At 37.6% G+C, this 15017-nt stretch overlaps 1 protein-coding gene across 4 annotated transcripts in view; it reads right to left on the bottom strand.

Moving 5' to 3' along the window:
* ATP6V1A (ATPase H+ transporting V1 subunit A) overlaps positions 1 to 15017 on the bottom strand; it is a 66353-nt gene that overhangs the window by 32283 nt on the left and 19053 nt on the right. For 3 of the 4 annotated variants that reach the window (XM_036851454.1, XM_036851453.1, XM_036851456.1), the window contains one exon: positions 5579 to 5673. In XM_036851454.1, the coding sequence (XP_036707349.1) occupies positions 5579 to 5663 (85 nt within the window). In that variant the 5' untranslated portion in view covers positions 5664 to 5673. Of the gene's footprint in view, positions 1 to 5578; positions 5674 to 6291; positions 6388 to 15017 lie in introns of those variants that run through there. The other variant, XM_036851455.1, reaches the window with a different exon arrangement.

Below are 15017 nucleotides of genomic sequence, written 5' to 3' on the forward strand. Positions count from 1 at the left end.
ATCAAATTATGAGTGGCATTTTTTACAGAACTAGAACAAAAAACTCTTAAAATTTGTATGGAGACCCCGAATAGCCAAAGCAGCTTTGAGGGAAAAAATGGAGCTGGAGGAATCAGACTCCCTGACATCAGACTATACTACAAAGCTACAGTAATCAAGACAATATGGTACTGGCACAAAAACAGAAATATAGATCAATGGAACAGGATAGAAAGCCCAGAGATAAACCCATGCACCTACGGTCAACTAATCTATGACAAAGGAGGCAAGGATATACAATGGAGAAAAGACAGTCTCTTCAATAAGTGGTGCTGGGAAAAGAATGAAATTAGAACACTCCCTAACACCATACACAAAAATAAACTCAAAGTGGATTAGAGACCTAAATGTAAGACCAGACACTATAAAACTCTTGGAGGAAAACATAGGAAGAACATTCTTTGACATAAATCATAGCAAGATCTTTTTTGATCCACCTCCTAGAGTAATGGAAATAAAAACAAAAATAAACAAATGGGACCTAATGAAACTTAAAAGCTTTTGCAAAGCAAAGGAAACCATAAACAAGACGAAAAGACAACCCTCAGAATGGGAGAAAATATTTGCAAATGAAGCAACTGACAAAGGATTAATCTCCAAGATATATGAACAGTTCATGCAGCTCAATATTAAAAAAACAAACAACCCAATCAAAAAATGGGCAGAAGACCTAAATAGACATTTCTCCAAAGAAGACATACAGATGGCCAAGAAGCACATGGAAAGCTGCTCAACATCACTAATTATTAGAGAAATGCAAATCAAAACTACAATGAGGTTATCACCTCACACCAGTTAGAATGGGCATCATCAGAAAATCTACAAACAACAAATGCTGGAGAGGGTGTGGAGAAAAGGGAATCCTCTTGCACTGTTGGTGGGAATGTAAATTGATACAGCCACTATGCAGAACAGTATGGAGGTTCTTTAAAAAACTAAAAATAGAATTACCATATGACCCATCAATCCCACTACTGGGCAAATACCCAGAGAAAACTATAATTCAAAAGACACATGCACCCAATGTTCATTGTAGCACTATTTACAATAGCCAGGTTATGGAAGCAACCTAAACGCCCATAGACAGACAAGTGGATAAAGAAGATATGGTACATATATACAATGGAATATTACTCAGCCATAAAAAGGAATGAAATTGGGTCATTTGTAGAGACGTGGATGGATCTAGAGGCTGTCATACAGAGTGAAGTAAGTCAGAAAGAGAAAAACAAATATATATTAATGCATTTATGTGGAACCTAGAAAAATGGTACAGATGAACTGGTTTGCAGGGCAGAAATAGAGACACAGATGTAGAGAACAAACGTATGGACACCAAGAGGCTAAAGTGGGGGTGTGGGGTGGAGGTGGCGGTGGATGAATTGGGAGATTGGGATTGATATGTATACACTGATGTGTATAAAATGGATGACTAATAAGAACCTGCTGTATAAAAAAATAAATAACATTCAAAATTAAAAAATATATATATAAAAAAATAAAATACTGTGTTAGTTTCAGGTATACAGCAAATGATTCAGTCATATACATTTTTTTTCAGATTATATTCCATTATAGGTTATTACAAGATATTGAGTGTAATTCCCTGTGCTATACAGTAAATCCTTGTTGCTTATCTATTTTATGAATATAGTTTGTATCCATTAATCCCATACTAATTTGTCCCTTCCTTATTCCCTCTCCCCTTTGGTAATCATTAAGTTTGTTTTCTAAGTCTGTGAGTCCGTTTCTGTTTTGTATAGATTCATTTGTATTATTTTTTAGATTCCACATATAAGTGATATCATACAATATTTGTCTTTGACTTACTTCACTAAGTATAATATTCTCTAGGTTCATCCATGTTGCTGCAAATGGCAATATTTCATTCTTTTTATGCCTGAGTAATATTCCATTGTATATATATATACCATATCTTCTTAAGCCAATCATCTGTTGATGGACACTTAGTTTGCTTCTATGTCTTGCCTACTGTAAATAGTGATGCTATGAACATTGGGGTAGATGCATCTTTTCGAATTAAGAGTTTTCCTCTTTGCTGGACATATACCCAGAAGTAGGATTGCTGATCATATGGTAGCTCTATTTTCAGTTTTTTAAGGAACATCCATATTGTTTTCCATAGTAGCTACACCAATTTACATTCTCACCAACAGTGTAGGAGGGTTCGCTTTTCTCCGCATCCTCTTCAGCATTTATTATTTGCAGACTTTTTGATGACAGCCATTCTAACTGCTGTGAGAAGATACCTCACCGTGGTTTTGATTTGCAACTCTCTAATAATTAGTGATGTTGAACATCTTTTTATATGCCTGTTGGTCAGATGTGTGCCTTCTTTGGTAAAATGTCTATTTAGGTCTTCTGCCCAGTTTTTGATTGGGTTGTTTGTTTTTTCGATATTGAGTTGCATGAGCTGTTTGTATATTTTGGATATTAATCCTTTGTCAGTCACATCATCTGCAAATATTTTCTTCCATTCCATATGTTGTCTTTTCGTTTTGTTGATCACAAGACACATTTTTAGGGACTTCCCTGGTGGCGCAGTGTTTAAGAACCCATCTGCCAATGCAGGGGACACGGGTTCGATCCCTGGTCTGGGAAGATCCCACATGCCATGGAGCAACTAAGCCTGTGTGCCACAACTACTGAGCCTGCACTCTAGAGCCCACGTGCTGAAACTACTGAGCCCACGTGCTGAAACTACTGAAGCCTGCGCGCCTAGAGCCCGTGCTCCACAACAGGAGAAGCCACTGCAATGAGAAGCCTGTGCACCACAACAAAGAGTAGCCCCCGCTCGCCGCAACTAGAGGAAGCCCGCACGCAGCAATGAAGACCCAATGCAGCCAAAAAAAAAAAAAAAGACACTTTTAGCATATGACATAGTCAGGGTAAACAATAAAATTTGTTAGGCTAAAGATTACTTATTTACATAATATACATGAAAACTATATTCATTTTGAAGTTCTATATGACAAACTCTTACCTAGTAGCATTGAGGCAAGTTTTGATCAACCTAGGTTGCTATAATATATGAAATGATGGGTTTCGGAACAATAGTAATAAAAAAATCCTTTAAAACTAAAATGAGAACAAGAGCTTTAGCTAGTTGCATGATAGAATGCCACACAATTATCAGTTTGCTGTGTTGTCACCATCGCTTTGAGAAATATTACATAAAACAACATCTTTACTTTCTAACACTTTATACCAGTGGTTCTTAAAACTCTTCTGGAACAAAGACTCTTGATAAACTAATGACAGCTCTACCTAGAAAACCTCCCCTTGCATCAAAAATTTTTTTTCATAACCCATAGTATGTTTATAATCAGTCACCACCACTGGGTGAAATCCTAATTAAAAATCCCTATTTCTTATAAATACTGAACTAGAATTTACACTTATTATTTTGGTTTATTTATTTATTTGTTTGTTTGTTTATTTATTTATTTATTTATGGCTGAGTTGGGTCTTCGTTGCTGTGCGCGGGCTTTCTCTAGTGGCGGTGAGCAGGGGCTACTCTTCGTTGCGGTGCGCAGGCTTCTCATTGCGGTGGCTTGTCTTTGTTGCGGAGCACAGGCTCTAGGGCATGCGGGCTTCAGTAGTTGTGGCACACGGGCTCAGCAGTTGTGGTTCGTGGGCTCTGGAGCGCAGGCTCAGTAGTTGTGGCGCACGGGCTTAGTTGCTCCACGATATGTGGGATCTTCCGGGACCAGGGATGGAACCTGTGTCCCCTGAATTGGCAGGCACATTTTTAACCACTGCACCACCAGGGAAGTCCTGATTATGTTGTCTAGTAAGCAAAAATTACTTTTCTGTAAGGAGGGGAATGTTGTACATTTTCAGATATGTAGAAATAAGTCTTTTTTTTTTATTAAGGAATCCACTTCTACGACTGTCATGAAGCCCAGGCTGAGTTAACAGTGACAAGTTAGGGAAGTAACAACATCCCACTCTGGACTTTCTTGTTATAACCACTGTCTTCTCTCTCTAACCTCAACCTCTCTACCTCTACCTCCCTCTGTCTCTCTACCAGACTCATGAGGCCTCAATCCCTGCCCTCCTATTCCTGGAAGATGCCAAAGACAGCTATGTAAGAGGCCTTTTCAGGAGAAGACGACTTCTGTCCTCCCAGAAGACAAAGCCTCTACTATGTTTTATGAGGCGGATAGCAACCCCAAACCACAGACAGGCTGGGACCTGCGCAGGCCTCAATGGAATAAGTCCATTTTAATATTTAGCCTTCTGATACAATTAATTAGAACTATGAATTAGGTAATATTCGAGTGAAAACTATTAAGGTATTAATATTTATTTAACATTGAACAATGGAAATTTATTAATTTTATAAATACTTACCTCTGAACCTATATATAATAGTTAAGATGCACCAAAATACCAGAGATCACTAAAGTTTTAAATCATATTTCATAAACAAAAGTATGCCATTTTTCTACTATCTCATTAAGTACTTAAAAATTATAAATAGGTTCCAAGAGCAGTTAACTACAAGTTTCAGAAAAATATTTTTACCTAAACTCTTTTGATAGTGTTCTTTTGCCTTTTCCCTAAGAGTTCTTGTGTATAGCCTGTCTTTCCTGAAGACCTTACGATCCTCAAGGGGAAAAACTGTTTCTCCGAATGGCAAAAGAGATTGAAAACAGTGAAATATATTATCTGCTAATAAGTTCAAGCTCAAACACCAATTTCTAAGCGGTAGAAGCTTCTTAGGGAGAAATAGGCACAGTGACTGACAGTGTTTCCTTTGCATTAACACCAAAAAAGGGTCATCACCTCTTCTGTGATTAGAACAAGAAAAAGACTACAACATGACTTTGTAAAAAGATATAAGGAAAAATGAATTTCCATGGCACTAAAGATACAAATCAATGAGCAGCTTTACCTATGGAAACTATGAATCACATTTTGCAGTAGAAGTGTGGAATAACAAAATGAATACTAGAACGAAATTTATTATTTAAAATGCAGTACCCCAAGTGTGGGCAGAACAAACATAAACTGCTTTCCATTCTCATTATCATGTCTTAAGACTATTTTCCTACAGGTAGCTAGTTATGTGATATCTGAATAACCATTCAGAAGGATTTATACATGCAAAGAGCCAAGGTTGATATTTCTGAGAAATGCTCTGAAAGCAATTATTAAAATTCAAATCCAATTAACAGACATCTAGGTATCACATACTAAAACCTATAAACTTTATAGTTTTTTAACCTCACGTTTAACAAAAAAATTAAGACATATAACACCAACTACACATTCATATAATAAACAGGATATCACAAATTAGTACCTCAATAATTATCAAATTTAGATAATAAATGTTACAGTAGCCCTTATGATGGAGGTATTACCTCAGTCTTACAGCAGCTATGAAATCTCTTAAAGACAGAATTTATGTAGGTGAACAGAAACTTGTGTATTTCTGCCTAAAACACCTTGAAAAGACATTAATTGATGTTAGGAATTATTACTATTGAGATTATTATGTATTACTTACCAGGTCCTGAGACTCCATGCACAAAACCAAACGTGCTTTCTTTATCTTCATCACGTATTTTGGGTAGCTTGGAGAAATCCATCATGTTAACTTACCTATGGTAAAAAAAAAAAAAAAAAGTAAGTTATAATTACAAACTTTAAAGCAAAAGAACCAATATAGGTAGTGAACTTTGGTGTATTCTTGAGTTATTACCACGTATTCAAAGTAAAATATAAAATTCTTAAGATTTGGTTAAAAGTACCTCATTCCTGGATAGTCTACAGTTATTAAAGCTCAGAATTATATATCCGTATGCAAGACATTCAATAGAAAATACCCCATGGAATGTAACAGACTGTGAATTCTTTCCAACGTCTTATCTAGCCTGACAACATCTTGCCCTCCCATTATTTCTCTGACCTCCTCTCTAACTACTCTTCCCCTTAATCAGGCTGCATAAACACTGAACTCTTTACCATTACTCAAAGCACATACACATTCTGCCTCAGGGTCTTTGTACATGTTGTTCCCCCTGTCTGGAGTACTCTTCTGCCAGATGTCAGCTCCTATATACCTGCTTCAGGTCTTTACTCAAATATCCCCTTCTCTGAGAGGCTTCTCTGCCTATCTGCCCATCTATTTAAAATACCTCCCCTCCTTCCCTGCTTTATTTTTTTATCAGCTAACAAGTTATATCTTACATTTAAAAAATGTTTAAATGTAAAATCTACCTTTAAAATATTTCTGGGATCATTTTTCCCTTTTTTCTTTTTTCAGCAAAACACAGAATAGTGTAAGAAATTTAGTTCAACTTCTTTACTTTAGAGATGTGCAATCTGGAAAAACCCAAACAATGAACTATTCAACTCCAAATAGAAAACTGGTTACAGATCCCAAAGTAGAAAGTTTCTATGTAACTGCTGGTCTAACTTATTACTGACAATTTAATAAAGAAGATAAAATATATGTACATTTAAAAAGCTAAATAATGTCTCCAAACAACCATAAAGTAAAGATCACAGGTCAATATGTAATAAAGTACCAAATAATACACACTTATTTACTAAAAGTTCAAAGATTAGAATGTTTGGGGAAAACATCTTGAAGGTCAGGTAGAATTAGCATAGGTAAAGAAGGAGAGCAAAAGGCATTTCAGGTGGGGAAATAACGAGAACAAAAGAAGGAAAATAAAAATTTCAGGAACAGTTAACAGACCAGCCTGACTGGAATAAAAGGTTTATGTTACGGCAACAGTGAGAAATAAGGATTAGAGAGACTTAATTTGTGGGTCTTGAAATGAATGCCTAGTGGACTTTATCCTACAAACAATAGGAAATAACCGAAGATTGAGGGAGAACTGTTATGAGAAGAATGATGTTTAACCAATCTAACGTTAAGTAGGGGAAGGGATGCAGGCATGAAGAGAAGTTGAAAAGCTCTGGAAATAGTTATGGGTTGAGTGTCAATATGTTACCAGAGTTGTCACCAGACCCTTGCTCAAAACCCACCAACCCTCCTTGGAATAGGAACTAACATATATCTTTAATCACAGGACACAAAGAAAGGAAGCTATAGGAAGAGAAAAACAAAAACAAAAACCGGATAGAACCAGCTGAAACCAAGATGGCGATGAATCTGAACTCCAAGAGACCCCGAGTCTCTTTCTATACTGATTTTACTACATTAGTGTACTAAATGACACACCTACCAGCGGCCGTGACTGGAAGTCACTGACCAAAAAAGGACAGAAAAGTGGTGGCATCCCATTTCCAGGAAAATCTGCCTCTTTCCCAGAAAACTAATGCATATGCATCCCCATCATTAGTCTCACTCCTTCCCCCCATTATCCTTATTCCTTAAAAGCAAATCCGTCTTGCCATTAAGGCGAGAACTTGATTTGTGAACTAAGTTCCCACTTATCCATTCTCTGGCCATTGAATAAAGCTTCTGTTGCTTCAATTTCCGCTTTGGTTTCATTTTTGGGCTGCTGGAACCCTAATGGAAAAAAACCTTCTCTGTGGAGGCAGAGGGCCTCAGTGGGCTAGGGCCCGAGCAGGGGTCCATACAACTTAACTGGTAACAAATGGACTCAATTTATTAAATGTTTACTGAGCTCCTACCAAGGAAAAGGTACTGTGTTAAACTTAGGGAATAAAGACTATGAATAAAAGGAGATTTCACTGGCTTTAAACAACTGTACCATAAAACAAAATTACTTAAGTGTTCAAAATGACAACACATTGGGAGCAAAGGAGAAATTGATTCAGATGTGGGAAAAGTGTAAATCATTGGGGATGAGTTAGGGGAACAGGTAACTGGAAAGTAAGTTTCAAGGCTGAGTTGAGTCCAGATATAAAGAATACAGAAAGAGAGGAAAATCAAACCCTGAGGCTTAGGTATTAAATCAGGCAGGGTAGAGTGGTGTTTTTCAGTCTTTCCGGAGTCATTGAAGGACGGCTACAGAACCCTACACTCCTTGGAATACAATTTGTAATCCATTAACCAAGGTATCAAAGAATTCCAGAGGGGAGTGTAACAATACAGTCATTAACAGTGGATTTCTGGTTTGATACACTTAGTGCCTTCAGAAGGGGGATGGTGTACAGGGATAGCAGGGAAGAATTAAAGAGTGATTAAAGAAACAAGCAAGAGTAAAAACAATTAAAGATCAAAACCATATGGTGATTCACTTCGTTATACAGCAGAAACTAACACAACATTGTAAAGCAATTATACTCCAATAAACAAAAAATAAAAAACAAAAAACACCACATGGCGATATGGGAGATCTTCCAAGTGAGAAGAATATTATCAAAGGGGCAAGAAAAGTACCAATACCTTAAAGATGGTATCAGTGATAAGGTAGAGACTATCATCATTTTGGTCGTTTATTGATAAAGATGAAGTTAGTGTATAAGTCCTTGGAAATCATGGAAAAATAATAATAAATCTGATATTACAGTCACAAATGTCAATGTAAAGGAGGCAAGGATTTTGGTGTCAGTAGGAAAATTGGAGGAAGGGCAAGTTGAGGGAGGAAGTAAAGAAAAGGGGAAACTGGTTTACAGGATTTTCCAGCCTCCTAAAGATGCAGAAGGGAACTGTTGAGTAAGTAGGAATGGGACTGCAAAAGATTAGAATATAAAAAGATGAAAGTTTTTCTAGAAACTACTTAGATAACAGGGGAAAAAACAAAGTTTAAAGATAAGCATTTATTTGGGAAATGGGTTGGGCAAAGTCTTCAAAGAAGTACTAAACAAGCAAAGGACGTCAAATTTTAATCTCCAGAAAATCAAAGATTTTCAAAGTCAGAAGAGAATTTTATAATAATACAGTCTAACTTCTTCCCCAAATATGGGTATTTCCTATGATACATGATCATCTGCCTATTAAAGTGGAAATATCATGAAATATTGAGTCAGCAGGCTTAGGAAATATCCTGATTCTACCAGTGACATGCTGCAGGAGATCTTGGACAAATCAAAATCTCTTAATATCTTCATTTGAAAAACATGAGTACCACCTACCCTGGGGCTATGATTAAATTACAGTTTGTCAAAATGTTCCTTGTGAGATGTAAAATGCTCACAAAAAATTCATCTGTAATACCTACCATTTAAACAGGGCTTCAATTTTGAAAAAGCCATTCTATTTTTAGAAATCGCCTCTTAGAGAGTTGTTTTGTATCCAACCTAAATCTACTTCCCCAACTTCTACCCTCTGGCCGTTTCTTCCAACTACTGTAGCCACACAGAGTATCTTCCCTCCCCAAGGAATTCTCTTTGGTGTCTTCAACCGTCCCTCAAAGGACAGCCTTTTTCAGATCTTTCTCCCCTGAGGCTACCCTCTTCTGGAAGTATTCAGGATGTCAATGTTTCTTTTAAAACAGAACAAACAAAATTAAAAACTGTATTCTAAATGTCATATGAGTAAGTTCTGAAGAGTACCACTTTCATCTGTTCTGGCTGCTTTCTTTTTATTGAGAAACAGAGACCAAGGCTTTGAGTCAGACAAATGGAGTCTGAAATTATAAATTGTGCCCTTGAGCAAATCAAATTCTTTCAACCTTTTGAGACTCATTTCATCTGTAAAATCTACTGGGATTGTTGTGACGCACCTAACAGTAAGTCTAACAGAAAAGTATTACTGATGACTACTAGCTTTATTCTGTTAGTACAAGCTAATATTGCCTATATTTCTAAAAAGAACCTAACATATTCTTATCTTCTTGTTATATGAACCAAATCTAGTCAAGTGGCTAGTTTTTTTCTTAGCTATTATGTGTATTTTACCATAACTTTATTTTCTAAAACTAAGTAGATTTTATTTTAAGCATCAATGATATGCCAGGTGCTGTATCATAGATTGAAAATACTGTGGAGTAAGAATAGTTACAATAGGGTAACAAATGTGCTCTCATAGAGCAGTGCAGAGTGATTTAGAAGAGGCATCTAACCTTGACTTGGGCAGGACAAGAGTGACTTAGAGGAGGCTAAGCTGAAACTTGAAAGATGAGGAGGCATTAGAGTATACAGTAGAACTTTCTTACAGATGCTTTAAATCTCTTAGGGTTCATGAAGGTGTTCTAGAATGTTCATGAGGCAATAACAGTATCTGTTCTGATTTTTAAACACAGGTGTTTACATACTTTCCCTTTTAAACAACAACAAGAGCCTCCAAATGTATGAGCAATAATTAGTGGAAATCAAATGAGTTTGTTCATGATTCAGCTGCCTTGTGGATTTATCACTCAGCTGGATAATCCTAGCCACCATAGGAAACTGATGATTCTACAGTTTTAAACTTTATTTTTAGGCATATATTGTTTAATTTATGCCAAAGGCAGCAGGCATTAGGAACAGTGATAGCAAACTAATAAGTGAACCAAGAGCCTAAGTGATAATACTATAAATTCACTTAAATATGCTTTTCACCAGATCCACAAATTTCCATTCATCTGATTAATATTCTTATAGCAAATCAAGATGATTCTACTTTTTAAAAAGTCAGTGTTGGGCTTCCCTGGTGACACAGTGGTTGAGAATCTGCCTGCCAATGCAGGGTTCGAGCCCTGGTCTGGGAAGATCCCACATGCCGCGGAGCAACTAGGCCCGTGAGCCACAACTACTGAGCCTGCGCGTCTGCAGCCTGTGCTCCGCAGCAAGAGAGGCCGTGATAGTGAGAGGCCCGCGCACCGCGATGAAGAGTGGCCCCCGCTTGCCACAACTAGAGGAAGCCCTCGCACAGAAACGAAGACCCAACACAGCCAAAAATTAAAAAAAAAAAAAAAAAAAAAAGTCACTGTTTACAACAGCCAAGATATGGAAGCAACCTAAATGCCCATCAATAGATGAATAGGTAAAGAAGATGTGGTATACAAATATAATGGAATATTTCTCAGTTATAAAAAAGAACGAAATCTTGCCATTTTCAACAACATGGACCTAGAGGGTATTATGCTTAGTGAAATAAGTCAGACAGAAAAGGACAAATACTGCATGAGTTCACTTAAATGTGCAATCTAAAAAACAAAACAGGACTTCCCTGGTGGCCCAGTGGTTAAGACTCCGCACTTCCACTGCCAGGGGCACAGGTTCCACCCCTGGTCAGGGAACTAAGATCCCGTATGCTGCACTGCGCAGCCAAAAGAAAAACAAAACAAATGAAGAAACATAACAAAACACAAACAGAGTCATGGATACAGAGAACAAACAGGTGGTTGCCAGGGGGGAAAGAGGTGGGGGAAGGAAAGAAATGCGAGATTAAGAGGTACAAACTTCCAGTTGCAAAATGAATGTCACAGGCATGAATGTACAGTGTGGGGAATATAGTCAATGAGTATAAAACTGGAAGGAAAAAAAAAAGTCAATGTTAAGAGGAGAAAAACATGATGATGGTCACAAGTAATTTAGCTTTTTGTACACCATTGTATGATATGCAGAGAAGTGGTTACAAATACATTCAAAAACCAGCTCTTAACACATCTTTCATGATAAAATAAGAAAATTATGAAAACACCAGTTTTTAAAGTATAAAATGTAGGAATTCCAAGCACTTTTGTCCATTTTTGATGCTTCAACATGTTAAATTTTAATCTCGGCTTCAGCAACTCAGACCTTTATATTTGCTGTGCCCTGCCTAGAATGTCTTTTCCTCACTCTCATGAAATAGTCCCTCTCTTCCCATTGTCATCCTCGATGCTCTTACCCTGCTTTTCTTCATAGAAATTTTAACTACCTGAAAGAATATTTTTTCTTTTTAATTTACTTGTTTACTGTGTTTAGTATAAGCATCTGTATCACTCCCTAGAATACTTAGTTTCATGAGGGTAAAGAAAACAGTGCCTGGGCAAAGAAAATAAGCACTCAGTTAATAGTTACTGAATAACTTCATACCCCCTAATACCATCTCCATTTTACAAATGTGGAAACTGAAGAATGGAGGTGTAAGTAACTTTGCCCAAGATCACAAAACCAGCAAACAGTAAAGGTGGGATTATGAACCGAGGCAGTCTGACTCCAAAGCCTATGCTCTTTAAGCACTGCACTCTGCCTCCTCAATTAACTAGGCTGATTTCTATTGTATACATCTGAACAATCCTATGTGGTACAGAGGGCAATAGTCTCTACCTCAAGACTATATGTTTTATCTTATTAGACACAGAGCTGCAACATTCAGATTCCACTTCAAGGAAGTGGATAGCCAACAGCTGTCAGCCCTTCAGGGTCGGCCTCAGATGCAGAGAGCTGCCTTGCCCACATTCACACCCTTCACAGAGCAACCTGCACAGGGTGACTGAGCAAAGTGGGGGTATAAAGAAAGGCCCAGCCCTATCACCCCAATGCGGGACATGTCACAAGCAATAAATGCTCACTCCAGATCATCCCCCCTGGTCAGCTGAGGCTTTGTCGGGCTTGCATTGCATTTGCACTTCTTTCCCAGACCAACTCTGTTTCCGTCCCCTTCCTTTCACATGTGTTGATCCTTAAGAAAATCTTATACACCAGACTCCTTTTAGACATCTGATTCCAGAGAACCTTAAATACTTACAATGAACAAACTGAATAATTACTCCCTGGATAACTGAAACTTAGACTCACACTTGAAGCACTACAATTTTTGGCCTGTTTTCTGTCTTAGTAATCTTGTAATTAGTTACTTTGTGAAATGGAAAACAATACAAAAGTGGGTTTAGAAAGCACGGCCCAATAGGCAATTCTCTGGCTAAGGTTCCCATACAACGGAAGCCTTAGTTTCTGAAAGGAACTTGCTCCTCCTCCTTCAACATAAACCTTAGATACAGCCCATCACCGGTAGTCACAGGAAAAGAAGTCTGAAGTACTATTTTCTGATATTGGAAAATATGTTTTCCTGGTCCATAAGTTTCAGGCTCCAACCTCTTAACAGTTAAACACTTTGAGAAACTTCCAAGGATCAGTCCAAGGTAACAGGCTTTCTTGAACATTAAAATCTGCAATTCCCACAGCACAGATATAAGGATATACACACACACACACACACACACACACACACACACACACACACATATATAGATAATATACTTCTAAAGCTTTTTCATCAAAGCACCCCAGTTGCAGAAAAACAAGTAAGCACTAAAGTAATAAATACCTCCCCAACACTTCCCCAGAATCTTGACAGACAACAGGATGTTACAGCAGTCTACTGTAAGCAGCCAAATTTCTTTGTCTGCTCTTATTTACCCTCTTAATCCAAACAAGTTTTGCCCTCTACTTCAACATACACAATGTGTGTTTTACAAGAAAAATATGGAAGTGTTTCCTCCCCACAAATAAAATAAAAACGATAAATTAGGTAGACATATTATATTGACAACCACTGAATAGGGCAAAGCATATAGCAGTTTGATCGACATGGTCATACAACATACTAATTTGTATCCATTAACCACCCTTCATTGTTATCTATGAAAAGAGTGAAAATAAAAATACCGCACTAAAATCTTCTGCTTCACTACTGAATGCTTATGTCTCTATGTGAAAAAGCACAGGCCTTTTTTCTTTTTTTGGCCATGCGCACGGCTTACGGGATCTCAGTTCCCCAACCAGGGACTCAACCCGTGCCCTCGGCAGTGAAATCGTGGAGTCCTAGCCACTGGGCTGCCAAGGAATTCCCAGCGTAGGCTTTCAAAAATGTTAAGACAACAACCTCCCAAAACAGTTTAACTTGCTATAAGCAAATGATACTGCAAGTCAGATTATACTGAAAGTTAATCTTATGCCAAATGTCCATAAGATCCAAACTATCATGATATGATTTAATCCTACATGAAGTTTTATGTGCTATGTAATAACTCCTTTCTAATACGATATGCAGCTATCATTGTTGCCTTCAATCGTTTAAAAAATAAAAGCATGATATTTACTTTAAAAACAGCTGCTTTCACGAAAACAATGTGTTATATGTACCTGCGCTCATAGAGAAATCAACTCGATTATATTTTTAAAATTGGCTTTAGCTGTTGGACTCCTCTTTTAAGGATAAAAAGTAAATGCAATTAAAACCAAGCTTCTAGGGACTTCCTTGTGGCGCAGTGGTTAAGAATCCGCCTGCCAATGCAGGGGACAGGGGTTCAATCCCTGGTCTAGGAAGATCTCACATGCCGCGGAGCAACTAAGCCCGTGCGCCACAACTACTGAGGCTGCACTCTAAAGCCTGTGAGCCACAACTACTGAAACCCACACGCCGCAACTACTGAAGCCCGCACTCCACAACAAGAAGCCACCGCAATGAGAAGCACACGAACCGCAAAGACGAATAGCCGCCACTCACCGCAACTAGAGAAAAGCCCGCACACAGCAATGAAGACCCAATGCAGCCAAAAAAAAAAAAAAAATCCAAAATTCTAATAGTCACAAACTGTAACCACCCCCCATATTTGTGAAAGATTTAAAAAAAACCAAAAAAACAAAAAACCCTGCTGTAGAAGGGGAAAAATCCAGATAGCACAGGCAACCATCTGATCTAATGAGTCACCAGTCTCTCCCCCAAACGCTGCAGAACACTGCAGTGGCAAATCACAACACCAGAGGCCCAGTTTTGTTCCTTCTGTTTTACAAGATCCCTTACAAATTGCTACGGGTTAATGCACTATACCTAGCAATTTCATTAGTCGAGAAATGTTTTCACTACCAGTCTTGGATGATACAATTGTTGGAGGCAAGGGTAAGGTGTTATGTAAAAGCTAAATACCAAGGTTCTAAGACAATATTTATTTACATACAAAATCCTTAATTGATACCGGGGCACTTCATTGATACTTAACATAACGCTTGGAAATATACATCCTATCCAACTGACTGAAGACTATCTTTGGAAATAATAGATTTTTTTTTTTTAAGATGAAGAAGAATCTAGTTGATTAAAAGCAAATACTTATTTTCATACACAGTTTACCTTCTTGGAGAAAGGCATCAAG

The sequence above is a fragment of the Balaenoptera musculus genome, chromosome 4 (genome assembly GCF_009873245.2).
Source record: "Balaenoptera musculus isolate JJ_BM4_2016_0621 chromosome 4, mBalMus1.pri.v3, whole genome shotgun sequence".
In the NCBI taxonomy this organism is placed as follows: domain Eukaryota; kingdom Metazoa; phylum Chordata; class Mammalia; order Artiodactyla; family Balaenopteridae; genus Balaenoptera; species Balaenoptera musculus.